General features: G+C 33.9%; 3 protein-coding genes across 9 annotated transcripts in view; 1 reads left to right on the plus strand and 2 right to left on the minus strand.

Annotated features, from left to right (window-relative positions):
• Window positions 1–5,796, minus strand: part of LOC126744411 (uncharacterized) — a 32,346-nt gene extending 26,550 nt beyond the window's left edge. The window contains exons 1-4 of one of the 3 annotated variants that reach the window (XM_050451797.1): window positions 5,415–5,796; window positions 4,643–5,147; window positions 3,157–4,254; window positions 2,764–3,107 (exon numbers count right to left, since the gene is read on the minus strand). In XM_050451797.1, coding sequence (XP_050307754.1) covers window positions 2,764–3,107; window positions 3,157–4,254; window positions 4,643–5,147; window positions 5,415–5,540 — 2,073 coding nt within the window. In that variant the 5' untranslated portion in view covers window positions 5,541–5,796. The remainder of the gene's footprint in view (window positions 1–2,763; window positions 3,108–3,156; window positions 4,255–4,642; window positions 5,148–5,414) is intronic. The other 2 variants (XM_050451796.1, XM_050451800.1) reach the window with 2 other exon arrangements.
• The window catches only part of LOC126744421 (zinc finger protein 827-like), a 25,553-nt gene continuing 4,002 nt past the window's right edge, over window positions 1–21,551 (plus strand). The window contains exons 1-7 of one of the 4 annotated variants that reach the window (XM_050451829.1): window positions 1–19; window positions 6,452–6,635; window positions 6,727–6,879; window positions 6,933–7,085; window positions 7,141–7,400; window positions 7,561–7,953; window positions 9,576–12,510. In XM_050451829.1, the coding sequence (XP_050307786.1) occupies window positions 6,519–6,635; window positions 6,727–6,879; window positions 6,933–7,085; window positions 7,141–7,400; window positions 7,561–7,953; window positions 9,576–10,290 (1,791 nt within the window). In that variant the 5' untranslated portion in view covers window positions 1–19; window positions 6,452–6,518 and the 3' untranslated portion in view covers window positions 10,291–12,510. Of the gene's footprint in view, window positions 20–6,054; window positions 6,388–6,451; window positions 6,636–6,726; window positions 6,880–6,932; window positions 7,086–7,140; window positions 7,401–7,560; window positions 7,954–9,575; window positions 12,511–21,551 lie in introns of those variants that run through there. The other 3 variants (XR_007663156.1, XM_050451828.1, XM_050451827.1) reach the window with 3 other exon arrangements.
• Window positions 15,930–21,551, minus strand: part of LOC126744423 (zinc transporter 1) — a 16,328-nt gene continuing 10,706 nt past the window's right edge. The window contains exons 5-10 of one of the 2 annotated variants that reach the window (XR_007663157.1): window positions 20,573–20,868; window positions 20,005–20,133; window positions 19,839–19,950; window positions 19,270–19,364; window positions 18,998–19,188; window positions 15,930–16,158 (exon numbers count right to left, since the gene is read on the minus strand). Coding sequence is in view for 1 of the 2 variants with exons in the window: in XM_050451831.1 (XP_050307788.1) it covers window positions 19,000–19,188; window positions 19,839–19,950; window positions 20,005–20,133; window positions 20,573–20,868 (726 nt within the window). In the remaining variant the exon portion in view is untranslated. The remainder of the gene's footprint in view (window positions 16,159–18,997; window positions 19,189–19,269; window positions 19,365–19,838; window positions 19,951–20,004; window positions 20,134–20,572; window positions 20,869–21,551) is intronic. The other variant, XM_050451831.1, reaches the window with a different exon arrangement.

Consider the following 21,551-nt stretch of genomic DNA (forward strand, 5'->3'; position numbering starts at 1 on the left):
GTTAGGAAGCCCTGGAAAAGTAAGTAAAACTTCTGGAAGAGGGCAAAAATGACTCAGTTAGCCTGGGATAATGTAAAACATCTTGAATGCCTGGAATAAAATAAGAAATTGCTTCAAATGCCTAGAAGACGTAAAAAATTATGCTAAATTATTTAGAATCCCTAAAAGTCCTTTTTCAAGCATTCTAGAATAGGACAGAAATTTAAAGTCCTGGAAAACCAAAAAAGTATTAAAAAAAAAACAAAGAAATTTCTGGAGAGTCCAAAAATTGCTCACAATAACCTGGAATAAGACAAATTAGAGTCGTGAACTTAATTTAACCTGTACTAAATTTAGCTACAATATTCTTGGAGGCACATTCCACACTTTTGAATTAATTTGCAATTTTATTCCAGGCAGTAGAACGAAGTTTTCATTTTATTTCAGATGTTCTCTAATGTCAAGTCTATCTTATGTGAAATTCTCAAAAATTGACATAAGATATCAGGAAATATTGGGAAAATTAGGTCAAGTTTTTGAAAAATGACTCAAACAGAACCAAGGTTTGTCTTCAAATGCCTGGAAGGCAGAAAAAATTATTCAAATAATGTCACTATGATTTAATGAATTGAAAATTTAATAATAATAATTTAATTCCAGGCATGCCAAATAAGTTTTATGTCTCTGCCAGGCATTTGGAGTAATTTTTGATATCTTCCAGGTAGATAAAATAATTTTTCAACGGGTTTTCATTTTCTTACAGGAAATTTAAATTTTCCAAGCAGTTTTGTAGAATTTTTTACATCTTTTTTTTTCGAAAAATCTCAAAATCTGCTGGATTTATGAAGAAAAGTGTTTTTAGGATAATTATAGCTACGGAAATTCTGCACGAAATAGTTCCTAATAATTTTCGTGCCACAGCAACTGTTCACAGGATATGGAGCTTTAAAGTTGAAAATTGTGTGTTTTTTTAATGGCATCGATTATGGACTCTTTTTGGTTTTTTCAAAATATCTTAAAATCTGTTGGATTTATAAAAAATGAGTCCTAAGCTTAATTGTGGCCAAGGAAATTCTGCACGAAATAGTTTTTAATAATTTTCGTGTCAGAGCAACTGTTCACTTGATATGGAGCTTTAAAGTTGAAAATTGCGTTTTTTTAGAGGCACGCACTTTTTAGTTTTTTCTCAATATCTTGAAATCTATTGGATTTATGAAGAAAAAAGTTCCTAGAATAATTATAGCCAAGGAAATTCTGCATAAAATACTTACTAATGATTTTCATGTGAGAGCAACTGTTCATTTTATATGGAGCTTTAAAGTTGAAAATTGCATTTATTTTTAATGGACTCTTTTTGGTTTTTTCAAAATAACACAAAATATGTTCGATTTATGAGGAAAAGTGTCAAAGTTCAATTGTAGCCAAGAAAATTCTGCATGTAACAGTTCTGTATGATTTTTCCTGCCAAAGCAACTGTTCGCAAGATATAGAACTTCAAAGTCGAAAATTGAATTTTTTTTAGAAGCACTTGTTTTAGACTCCTTTTGGTTTTTTTCAAATATCTTAAAATCAGTTGAATCTACGAAGGAAAGTGTCTGGACAATAATTGTAGCCAAGGAAATTCTACATCAAATTGTTCTTCATGATCTTCATACCAGAACAACTGTTCACAAAATATGGAGCTTCAAACTTGAAAATTGTTATTTTGCCAAAAGGCCTTTCCAAGAGTTCAAAATTATTTTTTATTTTATTTCAGCAAAACGAGGAAAATCATGAAAATATCTGGAAAATGGCAGAAATTGGAAGACATAAAAAATGACTTCAAACATCAGGAAACAACAGAAATATCTTGGAATAAACTGACAATTGTCTTCAAACGCCTGGAAGCCTTAGAAAATTACGTGAAACATCAGGAAATAAGTAAAAATAAGGTAAAATCGTTGGAAAACAGGAACAAATGACTCACATCCTTGGAACTAGTTGAAAAATAACCTTTAGTGCCTGGAATAAAACAGGCAATGACTTCACAGGCCTGACAGACGTCAAATGTTGAACCGTAAAATATGGCAAAAAGTGACTGAGATAAGTCAAATAGCCTGAAATAAGATTAAAAAATAACGTCCAATGTTTGGAGTGAAATAAGAAATAACGTCAAATGCTAGGAAAATCCGGAGAAGTACGTAAAACTCCTGAAAGAACCAAAAAATGATTCAGTTATCCTGGAGTAATATAAAACAACTTCAATGCCTGGAACACAATGAGAAATAGCTTCAAATGCCTCTAGGCTAAATTATTTAAAATTCCTTGCTCAACCATCCTGGAATAGGAAAGAAATTCAAAAGCCTGGAAATCTAAATAGGTATCAAAAAAAACAAGGGTATTTATACGGAATAAGATAAATTAGAGACCTGAACTTGAATTTAAAAATGAACTACAATATACTCGGAGGCATATTTCACACTATTGAATTAATTTGGAATTTTATTCCAGGCAGTAGAACGAAGTTTTCAGACGGTCTTGAGTTATTTTTATATTATCCAGGCATGTGGGCATTAAGATTGACACAAAATATCAGGAAACATGGGAAAATTAGGTCAAGTTCTTGAAAAACGACTCAAACGGAAACATCTTGGAATAAAACGAGAATATACGTAATCAAATAACGTGGAATGAGATGGAAATTAATTCCTAGACGACTTTTGATAACGTATTAGCAATAAAACTAGGAGTAGCTGATGTACGGAACAACATACTTTAAATAGTTTCTCAATTGCAAGTACTTACTTGCAAAACTGGCATTTTTTTCACAGTAGTCTCTTGGCTAGGTTGGATTTTCTCTTTGGCACTATCCACTTGCTTACTCTTACAAGGAGACTTTAATATGGAAGAAACCCTTGTTGGAGTCTCTAAAATACTACTTTCCTCAGGTTTGTTTGCATTTTCCACTGGAGATGAGCTCCTCTCTGTCACTGAATAAGGGTCAGAGATAGTGGGAAATGTTGGGTCATAAGAACAAGGGCCTTGCAGCTCTAGTTCAGGAGGTTCGTTTACTTCGAACGAATCATCCTCTATTTCTATGTACTCCAGCGGTTCCGACTTGATGAAGGTGTTCAAGTTCGGACACGTACCTAAAATAATCGAATCAATTAAGAAGATTCTTCATATAAATTTAATTACCGTCTTCGTCCACCAGAGTTTCTTCACTATGACAGCCGTCCTCAAGCACTATCAAGCCATCCTGGTCATTTTCAAACTCGCTAATCATTTCCCTCTTAATTTCAACTTCGTCCGGATCTATTTGCCGCGACGTTTGAACTTCATTATCGAAATTCAACACTTCGAACTCGTAAGAAACTGGTGATTTGGGTTGGACGGGAGGTTTCAATTTCGGAATGACACTGATCAGCGGTACAATCAATTTAGCTTTGGACGGACGCACTTTCTTTATTATTTCCTCTTTTTGTAATATCAATAAGTCTTTGGGGTAGGAGCCGGGGGTGGAGTCGATCTCGGGGGTTAAAGTGGGGGCATCCGAGTCGAAAGTTTCGAATGTGTATTTCGGTTTCTTGTTTTTGGAATATCGCGTTTTTATGGAATTTATTGAGGATAAAGTGGGAATGTGCTCTTTTCTGGTTCTATATTTTGTGGGGGTTACTCGGGAGCTTCTTCTTAAGTTAGTTTTGACCTCACTGTCAGGAATGCAAGGGGGCTCTTGCTTACTGGAATGTAAACGTAACGCAGACATTAAACTGTCGAATTTCTTTTCCAAGTCGAGTTTGCACTTTTGCTTCTTTTTGTTTTTTTCTTTTAACGGCTTCTTAACTTCCATATCAGGACGACTTATTTTGACTGGATTTTGGAATCTTTGGCTTTTTCGGATTGTATTGTTCACACAAGTTCTTTTTCTTCTATATTTCCCGTTTTCGTTTCTGTTTCGCACTTCTAATAAATGTTCCGCTTTCGAGTGTAACTGCAGAGCACTCATTAAAGTTTTCTGCTCTTTCTCATCATTTTTTTTATTCATTGCATCCAACTTTGGTAATTCTTCTCTAACATTTACAGGAGAGGGTATGGCCTCCTCAGTAGATTCATCTAGACAAGGCATTTCCTCATCCATACACATTGTAGAAACCGTTTTATTTGACCAGCCAGTAGGACTTACGGTTATGCGTTCAAGATAATCATGATCCAAAGCATAAGAGGGTGAATCGACCACTTCTCTTACCTCCGGAATGCTAACAGTATCAGATTTATCAGAGGAAATTGTTGTGTTCCCTGGAACAATTTTATAGTAACTTAAATTTAGTCAAAGCAAAAACTAAAATAAATTTTATAAATTGTTCTTTCTTCAATCATAGTCTTGTTACTAATTTGGGTTAAATGATGTACTGATGTGATTTTAAGGAATATGAAGCATAATACTTTTAAATGTAATTTATTATAAACTTCTATAATTACCTTCAATGAAAATGGCAGGACGGTAGATAGAGAGACTTTGTGTGATTAACACCTCAAATAGGTAAATATTTTTCATTTGTAAATTACATTTATTTACATATTATTACAATGATTATTTAAGTAGATAGTTCTAATTTGTTTTTGGTGGATGTATAAAGAATTTTTTGATAAATAAGACTCAGGAAGTATTAATACTATGACTTACCCAACTGATCCCACATATATCTAATATCAATTAAATCTTGACGATTTAAATCTGCTTTTTGCACAAGTTCCTGGTAGTGGTTCACTTTGTCCATAACCATTTCAATTTGTCTTAAGAAACTGTAGGAAATTTGAACCCGTTGCCAACAAATCCAGCAGAGAATTGGGTTAGCAGTGACATCCAAAAGCTTCAAAGACACCTTCAAAGTGTCCATCATTGCCATAACAATCTTTATCGGAAACATATTCCTGCCACTGTCATAGAGATAAAAAGCCACATTGTTGGTTGGTTTTAGACACAATCTACACACCACATATTCACATATATCAACATTGTTAGGTGCATTGGTGAGTTGTCGGAGATCTTGTTCAGTGATTTTATCCTTGTTCATATTAAGGATCTTTTTGTTACTGATAGTAGACAGTTTGTGAACACACTTTAGGGTCTCAAAGTTTGAGACGCAACAGCTACATAACTGGCTGATGTTTTGGACAAGGCCTAGTTGCTGAAATAAAGAGTTCGAGGTTATTCGGAAAGCATGGTTTCTTGGGTTATAGCCATGCACAACTAATATGTCCAATCCCAAATCTTAACAAAAATGGTTTAAACTGTTTAGGGTAAATATTTAAATGTTTTTAACGTAATCTAATGATTATTTAATTAATGCAAATTAACACCAGGTTTCTTGTGCCTTATTAGATCACTCGCTACTGACAAATACTCAGTCCTTACTATACTAAATAATTATTTAAAAAAATAAAGTTAAGCATACTTCTACAAGCTCAGGCTCTATGATCACCTTTAGCAGATCCTCAAATTCATCCATATCCTTTTGCCAAATTTCACTGTGAGTTGCATCTTCAAAGCAGAGGGCACAAACATCCCCCAAGTTTTCCATTATATTATTATTATTAAGTTTCACAGGAATGTCAGTAATTCATTAGACCACTAATAGTATTATTATTACTAATATTATCGTACAATATAAACAAACACAAGATAAAACCGGTCAAACTATTACAAAATTGATCAGGAGGGTTGGTTTGGTCACATCAAAATCAACCCCTCGGTAATGTCAGAAACGTCAAAGGACAATGTTACCAAAAAATTTTTTAGGTTATGTTAAGTGTGTTGACTAAATAGAATTGAAGTGCAGCATCAAGTATATTGTTATGCATCTTATAACAATCTGGGCTGGGGTCTAAAAACGTATTTTTTTATTGTTAAAGTATAGCTTTAGAGTTAGTTTTAGAGTCTATTAGTCTTGCAGTAGTGGCAACGTTGCGAAGGCCATGACGTAATCGAAACAGGCAAGATGGCGACATATATTATTAGAGACAATTAATAATTGTGCGTTCTAAGCGTTTTAATTAAAATATTTAAGAATATCGTGCTGTTAAATACGCATAGTTGTGTAGAATTCTACTAGAATGTTCTACATTTCTTCCTATTAAACCAAACGGCTAACATAAATGATTTTTTTTTAATGATTAATGTCAATAATTGACATCTGTCATCGGTAACGTCTGTCAGTCCGTCAGCTGTGTTTTTGCTGTTTTGGCGTGTACGGTGTGATATTTTGAATAATTTTGATAAACAACAGTTTTGAAAAAAAAAGACTCACAATTAAAATGTTTAATGTATTTAGCCGAAAATAGTGTTGAGTTTATACGCAATATAACATAATGAGGTATAAAAATATCATTATCGTTAAAAGATAACCTGAAATGTAACTTTTATATAATGTATGGGTGTGCTATTAAAATACTATAAATCTAATATTTATCATATAAATGATTGCCTTTCTAGCAATATGCACTTGCTAGAACAACTAGTTTCCTATAAATATCACTAGTTGCTTCATTAACTGGTGACGATGGGGTCAACTGAAAAGAAGACATATTGTCGGCTGTGCCTCTGCAAGATTTCGGGTGAGAATGTCTTGTTAAATGGGTTTGAGAAGGACATGCTGGAGGTCATTCTGCCTGAACTGGTAAGAAAGATTCTTATTATTTATTATTAGTTGTTCCTTGCCAGGTTAGGGTCATCATAATAAAGAATAGATTTTATGTCTTTTTTTGTAGAACATTACAATATGTAGCCAACCATCAATGTGTAAACCCTGTACAGAAACATTAAGGCAACTATATGGTTTTAAGTCAATATGTTTGGAAGTAGAAGATAAAGTACAGGGATTTGTAAACCCAAAGACTTCTTCATTTGTTGATCTTAATGAGGTATTAGAATTGCTTTATTAGTTGGTCTAAGTTTTTTTTTATGCAACTTCTAGGTTGTAAAAAAGACTGTCAGATGCAATATCTCAGGAAAGTTAAGTGTATGTAGGACCTGTTTAACATTAAGTCAAGAATCGGAACTTAGTAAATTAGGTAACTCGGCAGGAGACCCATTGCGGAACATGGTGGAGAAGTGCCTACCTGAAATGGTAATACCGCTTCTTTATAAATTCATTATATTCATCAAGATTGTTTCTGTCTTAGGGCCTTAATATTACTAAAGAACCGTCAATCTGTTCACACTGTCTTGAACAATTCGAGGAGCAGTTTAATTTTATTATGCAATGCTTAGACACTGAATCAAAAATAAATTATTACTGCGAAACCAAAAATATTTTAACCAATGTAGATCTGCATAATGTATATCAATTTTCAATTAGAATGGAGGAGTCTGGAGAGAATGGGAAACAATATGAGGAAATACCCGGTAGTGAGGAGGTCATTGAGATTAGTCCAAGAAAAAGGTAAGATGTAGGTACATTTAATGGTTAATTTAAATAGTAATTTCTTTATTTATTATGTAATTGACCTTGAACTCCTTTTGGCAAGTTTCATAAAAAATAACATCTAGGCATTCCTCTGCAGCAAAAGGTCATTGATCTTCTATAAACCCTCTATTTACAGGCCGTCAAACAATATGAAACGGGAACAGATTGTTGATTTAACAAAAGACAATTCTCCAGTGAAAAAAACCAAAAACCATATCCCCGAGAAAAAAACCAGACGTTCAATGTTACATGAGGCACCAGTCGAAGAAGTAACATTTCAAATGGCCATTAACCATAAAGGGGAACAAATCATTACGTCGGAAACGACCAAAATCGTTCGAGAGAACGTCAGTGATAGCGAGGAGTCTGTGAAGCGTGAGAGTGAGTTACTCATGGTTAAAAAGGTGGTGAGCACCACTCGCTCCTCACCTCGCAGGAATTCAATTACCGCAAATCATAAAATGAACGGGGTGGTGCAGAAACGAAAGTGGGAGTTTAAGGATGACGATTATCATAGCGAAGATGACGGGTATGTTTATTGAGTGCACATATTAAAATGGTTCATACTTTTTTTCGTAAAAGTGTCACAATTGTATTTTATTCTTAACTGCTTGGAAGAATTGAGAAGTTATTTTGAGTGTAATCCAGGAGTCAAAGAAACAGGTCAAACATGGCCCTACTTACAGTCAAAACCCTAAAATGTGTCAGTAAAAGATAAAGATAGTCAGACCAAATTGTAACTCTTGGTCTCTGAGGTAGAATATTGGTAGTACCATAGATGGATAGGAGAAGGATGGAGTTAAAAGCACGTATAATTGTCATTTTTCTAAAGTGTTCCATTGAATAGTAACGAATTTTTAAAAATTAGTTAATATATATTAGTCAGAGCGATATGGGACAAAAGTTTCCAAATAAAGGGTGTCAGTAAAAGTACTGTAGCTCCTGGCCTCTTTGAGGTAGAATATTGGCAGTACCATCGATAAATAGGAGAAGGATAGAGCTATTAGCAGGTGTAATTTTCATTTTTATAAACTGTTCCATTGAGCATTAATGAATTTTCAAAATAAGCTAATGTTTGTTACGCAGAGTGATGTGGGACAAAAGTTTCTAGATAAAATGTGTGTCAGTAAAAATACTGTAACTCTGGGTCTATTTGAGGTAGAATATTGGTAGCACCATCGATGGATAGAGCTAAAAGCACGTGAGATTATCATTTTTATAAAGTGTTTCGTTGAATAGTAACGAATTTTTAAAAATAAGTTAATATAGATATGGGACAAAGGTTTAACATTAAAACTTACTGCTTAAAAGAAAGAAACTATTTATTAGGGTTTTAAGGCAGTGGATTCGTTGTAGAACCTTTGATAACTAAATTACCATCAATTCAACTGCCTGGAAGAGACAAATCAATTATTGATTGCACTCAAAGTAATTTCTTGATTTTTTTAGGCTTTTACACCTGGAAATCTTGATTATATTTATACAGGGTGAAGTTGGATCATTTGTAACAGAAGGTGACCCTTTTTTCTTTCTAAGGGATCAAAACAGTTTTTTTTGTTGAAAAATTGAATTTTGATTCCATGTCATGTGTGTTTTCTGCTATTTTAATGGCAAAATGCCATTTTTGGCTCATGGAGTTATATTTCTCACACAATGGTGGAAAAAAGACGACCTGTATATAGTGTTAAGTGGCATTTAGTTTTCTGATGGGAGGGCTATATCTATATCTATTTTGCAGCAATAAAAAACAATTTATTATTTTAATATTGAATATTTTACCTTTTTAATACTTATGTTATCTTTTTTCTGACTATTGAGGTTGTTTATACCTAAACCTTTTAAAATTATTACGTCAACTGCCTGGAAGAATCAAGAAATTACTCTGAATGCGTTCAATAACTTATTTATTTCTTCCAGGCAGTTGATGTGATCATTTCAAAAGAATTTAGTTATAAACGAACTCAATAGTCAGGCAAAAGGTGAAATATTGCCTCAACTGCCTGGAATGCGATCAATAAATAATTTATTTTTTTCAGACAGTTAAAGTGAGGCAAAACATGTTCTCCACTGTTTAAATAAACCAAGTTATAGTTTTTCATAAATAACACTCTATTTTTTTCATCATAAAACTGTGTTCTCTTTGTCATTTAGGTCAGCAAAGCCAAAACGACTCCTAACGCAAAAATGCAAATACTGCAAGTTCAAGACGAAGTTTAAAAGTCGCATGAAAGCGCACATGACCAGATACCACAAGTCCGAACTGGAAGAGGAAAAAGCGGAAATGAAACTGTTCAAGTGCAGGCAGTGCACCTTTAAAACCGAATGCGAGAAGGCGTACCAAGACCATAAGGCGGAACATAAAAAGGAACGCGAGCGTCAGAGTTGCCCGCATTGCGAGGCGACTTTTATCAGGCCAGACTTTCTGACCAAACACATCGCGACCCATAAGGAGAACGATAAAAACGAACCGTTTATCCCGAAAACCGTTAAGAAAAAGAAAGTGAAACAACTAGCCATCACCAGTACCATGAGCAGACCGGGCAATTCCCGCACCTCATTCATGATGAACGGACGATCTTTCAAAATGTTCAAATGCGGGGTGTGTCCGTACCAGACCAGATTGAAGAGCAACTATCACAAACACGTGTCGATCCATAAGACCGGCCAGACGGGCATCACGGTGAACAAATGCGCGATTTGTCGCTTCGAGACTATTCATAAGGAAAATTATTTGAGTCACATGGCGAAACATAAGAACGAGCAAGCGGATGTGGTGAGACGGTGTTTCTTGTGCTCGTTTCAACCGAATAGCGAGCAGGAGTTGGCGATGCACGTTAGTAAAGTGCATAAGAGCGGTAGCGGATGACGTAAGGGCAGCGGGAGCAAAGGTGGGGGAGGAACCTAAGAAGAAGTTTATATTATCTTTGTGGGAAGGTATTTAAAATTTTTAATTTTATATCTCACAGGAAGAACTGGAAGGGTGAGAGTCGGTAGAGTTCTGTACATAGAGTATTCGATCATCTCTTTTATTTGTTTTTTTTTTTTATAAGAGTCTTAGGTGTATTATAGGAGTCTTCTAGCAAAGGAATTTGCAACAATTGTTCACGATTGCCAGGCACTTCTTATATATTCCGGGCATTTAAAGTTAATTTTCATTTTATTCCAGGCAATTGAAATTGTTAAAAAAGTTAGGGCAAGACGTTACACTAATCTAATCCGAGTCACAAATTTTTCTATCCCGTTCATTTAGGTATTTGCTTATTAACACTCTTTCTTCTTACCAAGAAATTTGTGTTGCTCCCTTCTGTTTTGTCCAGGTGAAAATTTTAACTAAAACTTTGTTGAAGCTTCCAATAGACTTTGAGGGCATGAAAACTGCATATATCCTCAGATATGTAACCCTCTTCCTTACCGCAAACAGGCAGGAATGAGGGGGTTCTAATAATTTAGTATTAGTAAACAGGCTCTACAATGAACCACAGAGTAGATGCAGGTGTACCATTCATTCGTTTTCCAAGATATCTGGCACAATATTGGCTGATTTAGATCTTTTTCACTGTCTAGTAAGACAGAAATGTTAAATGCAATTACCTTTTTTTGGACGTTTTCCCTCAGTAAGATCTTGTCGGCATGCAAGCTACGTTTCGAAATCTAACAATAAATTGACTTCAAATATATATTTTGTAGCTTCACATCAAACAGTCAACAGCTTACCATTATTACTATGAACTAAATGCAGAACATTTCTAAAGTGTCTCAATTCAGATACCAAATTTGGGGAAATTGCGTGGTGGTGTGAGGCCTCTGGCCACGCACAAGTCGTGGTTTAAGACACATTTTTAAATAGTACGAAATTCTATTAATGTTTTGTACTTTTGTATTTGTCACTAAGTTTTGCGTTTTAAATTAGACTAAACACCAATACAAAGTTTTCAAATTATTTCAATTAAACCATTTCATGCGACCATCTTGTGGGTGGCCAATAACCCGAGAAATTGTGCTAATAGAATGAAATTTAAAGCCAATTTTGTATTTTCAAGAAACAAATAATTTAATGATTGTAGTAATAATTTAAGACACCCTATATATTTAATAATATGCACACACCGATAATTATCGGAATCATAGTTATGAGTGTCGTTGTGTTTTTGTATTGTTGTATTAGTTATTGACAGAGCCATTTGGTAAAACAAAAATTTAAATGTAGATATAAGATATGAATTATAATAGGAACCAAGAAATATAATAAAATTACCTACTTAAGTAATCTAGATGTAATAAAATCAAAATTAAACAGAACATTAAAAGAAGCATCGGATCAAATTATCTGCGTAAAACATAATAAAAAATTGTATTAAACGATTAGTTATAGAAGCTTCACTATTATCAAATTTAATGAATATGCAGGCAGAAAAAAATTGTCTATTTCGATTGCTCTAAAAAGTCGCAGGATTATAATTAAATGTTTTTATCAGTAGTAGATACTAAATCTAAATTAGAATAAGCTACAACTATTGAAAAAAAACACATAAATTTATTTAAATATTTGCAATAAGTTGCAAGTTTAGCAAAATGTATCTATTTGTCTCAGCAACCTATCCAAAAATTCAAAATATTATTTTTATCGAGTCTTATAACATCGAATACTCGTGTACAACTTGTCAATATAACCAATAATTATCGCTGTGTGTAAAACTCTACCTGCAACAGTCTCTATATGCAGATGTGACATAGACTGGACTAATTGGTTTTCCACTGATAGTAAAAGTCTCCACCCTGTTAAGACTAAGAAAAGTTCATCAAAATTTTGTCCTTATTAGTTCTAGCTCTAAAAAAGTAACTTTTTGTGAAAAATGTACCTATTACTTCTTTTTTTTTATTCCCATATGTTTTGTATATTATAGGTATAACCTTTTAATCGACTGATGTAGTCCGACTGTCTCATTTTAAAACATGTTATATTAATTATAGTAAATTTCTCGTTTCGTATACTCTAAACAAAAAACTGTATCTTTATCAATGATTTTTATTGTCTAAATTATTAGTCATTAATGTTACTGTAAATATACACTGTTAAACGTCCAAAGTATTAATGTTTTTACATTTTATTTACCTCTGTTCTACTAAATATATAATAAGTTTCTTTTTTGCATATGCTATATACTGCGAATTACATCAAACTTGTAGAATTATTAAGATATTTGTTGAGTGCAAACTTCAATATTATCGTCTTGTAAAAAGAGGATCAAAAAAATAAAAACACAATAACATTTTAAAATACTCTATTCAACCTTAATACGTAATATTAAATAATACAGAAAAACCAATCGACAATGTGTAAACTATATGCAATTATGCGAATAGACAAATTTCAAGGAGAATGGCAGTGATTTTTCTTGTGTCACTTTAATAAAAAATATCTGCACACATCTTAACAGGAATTAAAAATTGTATGACATACCACATATATTTTATTTTTTTGTAATAATCCCTGTAAGGTATTGATAAAGGCAAATATCGTTCAGCACTTGAATTGCTAAAAATGAACATGTTTATAAACCATCTACCAAGGCTGAATATCTATAATGAGAATCTATATATATAATCTATTACAGTATAATTCCTCTTAACCGGTCGACGGATTAACAGGCCTGTTTACAACAGCCGAACGCAACGCAATATTTTCCGGCGAGGCGATTCGGCTGGGATTTCCCCGTTATTACGGAGAGATCCCTGTGAACTGAACTATAAACGATGTTGGATAGGATTATTTGTCGTTTTGATCATTTTGGGTTGTTCTTGCTGTGGGTACGTACAAAATATAACTATTTCCTTAACAGTGAGTGCAAAACGCAAAAGAATTGTGGTTTCAATGGATACACGTTTAAAAGTGTTAAAGCGGATTGATAATGGTGAATCTGTGCAGAATTTAATGCTGGAAAAAGCACTGTAAATGACTGGCGAAGAGATTAAGGAGTTTTGTTTGAAAATGGAATCTGATAAGGATCTGGGCAGCCGTTGTACGAGAAAAAAAACCGATTTGCGAGGTCGTCGATGAAGCTTTGTGGATCTGGTTTCTTCAGGAACGTCGAAGAAGTACACCGATTGGCGGCCCAATTTTGAAAGAAAAAGCTCTGGCTAACCGGTCACTGGCACTTAAGAAGCCATCTCCATACTATCGGTATTGCGGACAACCCGGAATGCCGATGGTGCTGTGAGGAGGATGAAACCGTTGACCATGTAGTCGGGGAGTGCCCAGCACTCACGCGCGCCAGGTTCAAATACTTGGGTAACACTTTCAGTGTACCGAGCGATTTTAAGTCCTTCAGACCAGAGAGCCTTATCGGTTTCTCTAAGGCCGTTAAGCTCTGGTAACCCCCGGTGGGGTATGACGGGTCCATCAGGAGACCAATATGCACAACTGCCTTGGCAGCCCACTGTTTCGTCAATTCAAACTCTGGCTATCTACCAGAAGATTAATAATGGAGGCGAATTTGTGGCAAGTGATGGTTGGCTTAATCGGTGGAAAAAGCGACACGGAATTCATTTCGCACATGTAAGTGGAGAAAAACTGTCTGCTGATACTTCAGGTGCGACAGAATTCAAGACTAAGTTTGGTGAAATGGTTAAAACTGGTTAATGGTGGAGGAATTATCTCCAGAACAAGTTTATAGTATGGCCGAGACCGGGCTAAACGTTAAAATGTTACCAGAAAAAACTTTTCTAGGCAGTCATGAACAGTCTGCCTCTGGCTTTAAAAAGAACAAAGAACGTATTACAGTGGCCGTTTGTTCGAATGCAGCGGGGACTCATAAAATTCCTCTTTTCGTTATTGGCAAGTCTGCTAAACCACGGGCATTCAAAAACTTGAATCCATCGTCCCTTCCGGTCTATTATAAGTCACAAAAATCATCGTGGATGAATTCAGACCTGTTTAAAGAGTGGATAAATTTAGAGTTTGTTCCAAGAGTTAAAAAACATTTAAAAAGTGTTAACTTGCCTATCAAAGCAGTTCTAGTGTTAGATAATGCCTCAACCCATCCTCATGACTGCGATGTAGATGACATAAAATTAGTTTATCTTCCTCCTAATGTGACAAGCTTAGTGCAACCAATGGACCAAGGAGTGATCGAAAGCTTAAAAAGACGATACAGGCGTAAACTTGCTTCTGAAATTCTGCAACACTTTGAGAGTGAAGACAAAGGACTTTTAGAAGTCATCAAGAAGATCAATATCAAGGACGTTATCTATATGTTAGCTACAGCATTTCAAGAAATGCCCTCTTCAACGTTTATTAAATCTTGAAGAAAACTGGCCAGATGTTGAGAATCTAGTTGCGATCTCGAATATTGCAGGGACTGAAGAAGAAGAAAACAAATCCACTCTACAAGACCTTCAAAAGTTAACGGGTAACGAAGCATTGCAACCAGAAGATGTGGAAAATTGGATGATAAGTTGTGACGATCACCTTGAAAATGAATTTTTGAATGATGAAGAAATCATAGATTTACCAACGAAAGAACCAGAGGAATATGAGGAGAGTAGTGACATTGAAGAGGAAAAAACGATTTCTCATGAAGAAGCCAAAAATGTAATGGAACTTGCATTAAAATACATTGAGCAGCAACATTAGTCAACAGCATTAGACGTTTTGGTGATTAGAAAATGGAGGGATATCGCATTCAGCAATTCACTGAAGGTTAAAAAACAGAAAGAAAATTACAGACTTTTTCAAAAAATAATTACATATTATAAGTTCATATATATGTGTAATACTCTCTTCAATACATATACATATGTACATAACATAGATAATGAAAATGAATGAAATAACACATATATAAGTACACTTCGGATTAACCGGCCAAAACGGCAACCGGCCAGGTATGCAGTCCCGAGGTGACCAGTTAAGAGGAATTCTACTGTATAAGATTTTGTATTCTAATGCCATATTGTCGTTACTTCAATGTGTTGCTTACAAGTTCACATCACTTTATTTTAATTTAACAATATGGCAAATAACACTAGTTGGCTGTTGTTAGAGTATTGCAATGTTTCTAGCTATAATTATTTTTATTATAATGCCACGTTGCCTTTAATAGAAGATCCTAAATGTTAAAGTCAATTGGACCATATTTGCCTCTGTTACCTAATATTTTAGAATTAAACGCTATTCTCCTAGTGCAAGATTAAACACAATTTATATTAACAATGAATTACTTAATAATTGTGATGTGTATTCATTTACTTTATTCGACAATATTGTTGCTCCACAATTGAAGCGGATTTCAGAGAAGAAGTAAAACGAGTTTTTTGGCTAACAATTCAATTTTCCATTCACTTGCAATTGCATCAAACCACGTTCACACTCAAACAAACCTTAATATGACCTACTTACCTCCTAATGAAACAATAAACAATTTTTTAAGTAAAATGTGCTATCATCCCCTCCCTTTTCCCCATTTGTTTGCCTCGCTCAGTATAGTCTCGCAAGAGATACAAACAAAAATTCCAAAGTATTTATTTGATTGCACTATACCGTTCTTAAAAGGACTTTTTACTATACCCCTCTCCCTTCGACGAGGGTTCCCTTGGGTTATTAAGTATCTGAAGCTTCTGGACCGAGATCACATTTATGTTGAGGATTACTTAAAGACTACATATTGACTGGACTATTGGGATCCCTGAACGCGAATCACTCTTGCTTTGGCTACTTTAAATCCGCTCCAAAACCCTGAAATACAAAGTGACTTGATTAAAACGGACTATAAGTATTCAGACCACTTGCATGTGGTGCTATAATAGTTAAATTAGAAAAATATTTATTAAGTATCACAGGCAATCATAATTAAAACACAATAGCAAGCCAGATAAATGGATAAATCTTTGACACATTGAAGTTGGCATATAATGCAAACATGTTTGTTTGCTTACAAGATCCAGTATCATAAGTTGAATCCTGTTAATTTTGACTATATAACTGATTGCACAATGCAAGTACAGATTTCTTCTTTTCTTTTCTATCTCCTTTTTTTAAATTTACTATATTGGAGGTATCATCTCATAGAATATTAAGCAATTTCTTATGAAGGCCTTTTTTTACTTTTAATAACAATTGGTTATTTAAGAAGGCCTTGGAACATTATTATTAAATGATTACTACACAAAGAGGAATTTTAGCTGTAGATCATAATATGCAGTTTACTAAGCATGGGGCTGCTTAGAGAGTAAGTGTATAATACTTTATTGATATTTGTTAAGATGTCTAGTTAACGTTTATGGATTACTTTGAATCCTTTTTTAAAGATAAGACTACAATCCATTCACTAAAAGTCAAGATAATGAAATTCTTATTGCAGGGGTACCTGTAAGGAACAAAATAATTAATCTCTTATTGGCAAATGAATATCTTAAGTTCTAATAGTCAAAATTTAGAAATTATTGATCTATGGGCTACTCTAAAGCCCTGTTTACTCTTTTTTGAAGAAATTACTAAAATCCATTCACTAAAAGTCAAGATAATAGAATTCTTATTCCAGGAGTGCCTGTAAAAAACAAAATAACTTGTCTTTTATTGGCAAACGAATATCTTGGGTTCTAGTAGTCAAAATTTAGAAATGCTTCATTGATGAACTACTCTAAAGACTGGGTTAGTCTTTTTTTTTTAAATCTTTGAAATCCATTCATAAAAAGTGAAAATAATGAAATTCTTATTCCAGGAGTGCCTGTAAGGAACAAAATAATTTGTCTTTTATTGGCAAACGAATATCTTGGGTTCTAGTAGTCAAAATTTATAAATGCTTCCTTGATGAACTACTCTAAAGACTTGGTTAGTCTTTTTTTTTTTATTCTCTGAAATCCATTCATAAAAAGTGAAAATAATGAAATTCTTATTGCAGGAGTGCCTGTAAGGAACAAAATAATTTATCTCTTATTGGCAAATGAATATCTTAAGTTCTAATAGTTAAAATTTAGAAATTATTGATCTATGGGCTACTCTAAAGCCCTGTTTAGTCTTTTTTGAAGAAATTACGAAAATCCATTTACTAAAAGTCAAGATAATAGAATTCTTATTCCAGGAGTGCCTGTAAGGAACAAAATAACTTGTCTCTTATTGGCAAACGAATATCTTGGGTTCTAGTAGTCAAAATTTATAAATGCTTCCTTGATGAACTACTCTAAAGCCTTGCTTAGTCTTTTTTTTTAAATCACTAAAATCTATTTACTAAAAGTGAAGATAATGAAATTCCTTTTGCAGGAGTGCCTGTAAGGAACAAAATAATTTATCTCTTATTGGCAAATGAATATCTTAAGTTCTAATAGTCAAAATTTAGAAAGTATTGATCTATCGACTACTCAAAAGCCTTGTTTAGTCTTCTTTGAAGAAATTACTAAAATCCATTCACTAAAGGTCAAGATAATAGAATTCTTATTCCAGGAGTGCCTGTAAGGAACAAAATAACTTGTCTTTTATTGGCAAACGAATATCTTGGGTTCTAGTAGTCAAAATTTATAAATGCTTCCTTGATGAACTACTCTAAAGACTTGGTTAGTCTTTTTTTTTTAATCTCTGAAATCTATTCATAAAAAGTGAAAATAATGAAATCCCTATTGCAGGAGTGCCTGTAAGGAACAAAATAATTTATCTCTTATTGGCAAATGAATATATTAAGTTCTAATAGTCAAAATTTAGAAATTATTGATCTATCGACTACTCAAAAGCCTTGTTTAGTCTTCTTTGAAGAAATTACTAAAATCCTTTCACTAAAAGTCAAGATAATAGAATTCTTATTCCAGGAGTGCCTGTAAGGAACAAAATAATTTGTCTCCTATTGACCAGTGAATATCTGGGATTGCAGTAGTCAACATTTAGAAATTAGTGATTTCAGGACTACCCTGAAGATTTTGAAGAATTATTAGTTTTTGGTTTATTGACATTTGCTGTTATGCAAAACTGGCGGCATCAGATTCGAGCTTTAAGTCAGAAATTAACTCTAATAGACTCAAATAATAAAGCCGACAATGTTGTCCCTGCGTTTGGCGGGGTCCAGACACCGCCGTCGTCGTGCTCAGACATTATTTTGTGCTTACTATGACTTTTGGATTTTCTATGCGATTATTTTGTTATAGTTTGAGTCTTAATATAGCTTTTGAGCTTCACTGTCATTACATGTTAATTTAATATAATTAGCCAGTCAAGTATACCTACTGGTATTTTTATTAATTATTATACAGTCCATTCTATCGATTAACCCCCCCAGATTTTTTTAGTTTTTTTTTTTAAGCTGAAAACTAGTAATATCTTGCTAAGTATTGGTTGGAATCGAAGTTGTAAATCTCGTTAATATTAACATAAAATTTCTTGATAGGAGCAACCGTTTAAGAATTATAGGAGTTTGAATTCTGCCTTAAAAGGTCTTAAAGTCCTCGGTGCGTCAACCTGGATTCTTTTCCCGATATCTTCTGATCCAGATGGCATGAAATAACTGTCATTTTCTAATGTAATACAATATAAGCATCTTAATGGCAAGAATATTTAAATATTAAAAAAAAACTAGGGGCACGCAACTTACCGTTATCCCCTTAGAGAATACTGGGAACCCCTTAAACTGTTATAGTCGCAATCGGTTTGCAATACACTTTCGCACGTTTTTTCTAAGAGATTTCCCTTCTCCATCTCGCTCACTCCTTGGGAGACGCTGTTCGCGGAGTTTCTTTGTCGGCACAGGTAGGGCGTGTTGTTGGGGGTTGGGGTGTCTCGCCCCTAAAATAACCAAAAAATAAAAAAAAAACCCTGTTATATCGGTCAATGTTTTTTTAATGGTAAATCTGGACGGTTAAGTACCTTTCTTGGGGTGTATCTTCGTTTCGGGAGTTTCTTTTAAAAAATCTTTTGATTGACTTAAAGGTTTCGGGCCCTAGGATGCTCTCGCTACTGCTCTAAAAGTTAGGAATCGCGATAAAGGGATTAGAAGAAGGAGGGAATAATGGTATCCTTAAGGATTCATTTAAAAAAAGGGCTAAAAGTAGTAAAGGACGTTTTGTTGAAAAGATACCATAAGGTTCCCAAGCAATACACCAGATGTACATTTTTGATTGAACTTCAACTATAAATATCGGATAAAATGTCCGCGTGATATACGTTGACGAATTTATTATTATGCTTATGTTAAACGTTGAAGTATGAGATTTTTTTTTCAATAACTTTACTACCAATGTAGATGCTTGTTTTCGAGAAAAAACATTAAGTTTTTTTCACGTTTTACTCGAAAACCTTAAGGTTATGTGAGAAAAGTGTAGATACCAAAACCATAGATTAATACATTGGTCAAGGGTCTATATGCCAAATATTCAATTTATCCTGAGGGAATTACAAGCAACTATAGTAAGAATCATTAAAATAAACTGATGTACCTTCGAAGGTCCGCAGCAAGTATTTTTCACGCAATTGTCCGATTCCCTGGAGGTTTTCGGACAATCCAGGACGCAGTCTTCGGTCGTACAACTTGTTTCCGGATCCCCTACACTAAAACCAAAATGTTTTAACATTTAAATTGATTTTTTTTTCAATAAAGTTTACTTCGACGAGGTGGGCAGGTCAGTATAGTCGATGAATTCCGGTTGGATCGTGGTGGAATGTATGCCCTCGTTGTGGAAGAATTCTTTCACTTTTTCCGCTATTTTCATGTACTCTGACAAGTTTCGACACCTAAAAGAATTAATTGGTTGTCTAACTGAGCTGATGAGGTTTAAAGGGATCAGATACAATAGGAATGTTGAAATAGAATTGACATACATTTTACAGCATTGGTTATCAAGAAGAATATGCTTAAGTCAAAAAGTTTTCTTATAATGGACAAATATGAGCATTTAGGGACAACTCGAGTATTCAAAATCAATTGCCACATATGCCAGCTTTCCTTTTCTACCTCGAAATTATCACAATATATGAGATGTGCTGCTTGGGTCAAATCGAGTGTCAGTTAAGAGTTTACTTAATACAAAGGTTTAACCTAAATTTCCAACTAAAAATAAAGTGTGTCAATTTATGTATTTTAGTTGATGTTTTTTTTTTATTAGTTACTGATTTATGATAGTTTTGTTAACCATAAAATGTTTGAAATCACAAAAATTTGTGTTTCTTATACCTGATATGTGCAGAAGCGATAATTCTATCGCCGGCCAGTTGCCACACGTGGAACTCGTGAACCGCCAACACTCCGTCCACGTTTTGCAACAGTCTCTGCTGAATGGCATCTACCTGAATATGGGTGGGTACCGTTTGCAGTAAAATCAACGCGGAGTCCCTCAGTAGTGGCCACACCGATATGAGGATCAATAGGACCAAAAAGAGGGAGAGGGCCGGATCGATGTAGAACTTGTAATCCTTGATCCAGGCGAGCCACGGTACCCATTGAAGGTCGCTTTCTGCATACAAGTAGATCTAAATAAGAAGATGAGTTTAGTTCATGTTTTTTAAGTGCCTTAGTAGTTGAAATAAAAACATAAAATCAGAGATTGAGAATTGACTACAAGTTTAGAATGAAATATTTTGAAAATCGGGTTAGTTTAGTTATAATTAGGTTGATTTTGATCAGAAAAGGGTTATAAAGTCATATTTTTCTGGATTTAATTTTTGTTTACCTACTACCGTCAAGTAACAATAAAAGTAAACACTTTGACATTGGTATTAAAATTAACGTTGTTCGGGATATTGATGACCTTAATTAAATAACCAATTAAAACTAAATAAATACAATTGCTGGAATATTGAACAAATAATTTTTATACCCAAAAAAATTATTCCCAAAGTTTCTATAGCCTAAGAAATCAGGTCAAATGCCTGAAAAAATATCAATAACGACCTTCATTTGCTGAAAGCATCTTAGTTGGGTGGAAAAAATCGGCATAAAACCCATAATAAGGTACCTAAATTGCCTGGAAGAATTTCAATATGATTAATTATTCCAAATATTGACTTTAAATATAATCCAGTACATTGATTTAGATTAGAAGAAATTTAAAATTAATCCTAACTGTCAAGAAACGACAATTATTCCAGGAGAAAAATCACCTCAACTGGTTGAAAACATTAAAAATTATTTTAGGAGCTAAAACACATAAAAA

Source organism: Anthonomus grandis, chromosome 14 (genome assembly GCF_022605725.1).
Source record: "Anthonomus grandis grandis chromosome 14, icAntGran1.3, whole genome shotgun sequence".
Taxonomy (NCBI): Eukaryota; Metazoa; Arthropoda; class Insecta; order Coleoptera; family Curculionidae; genus Anthonomus; species Anthonomus grandis.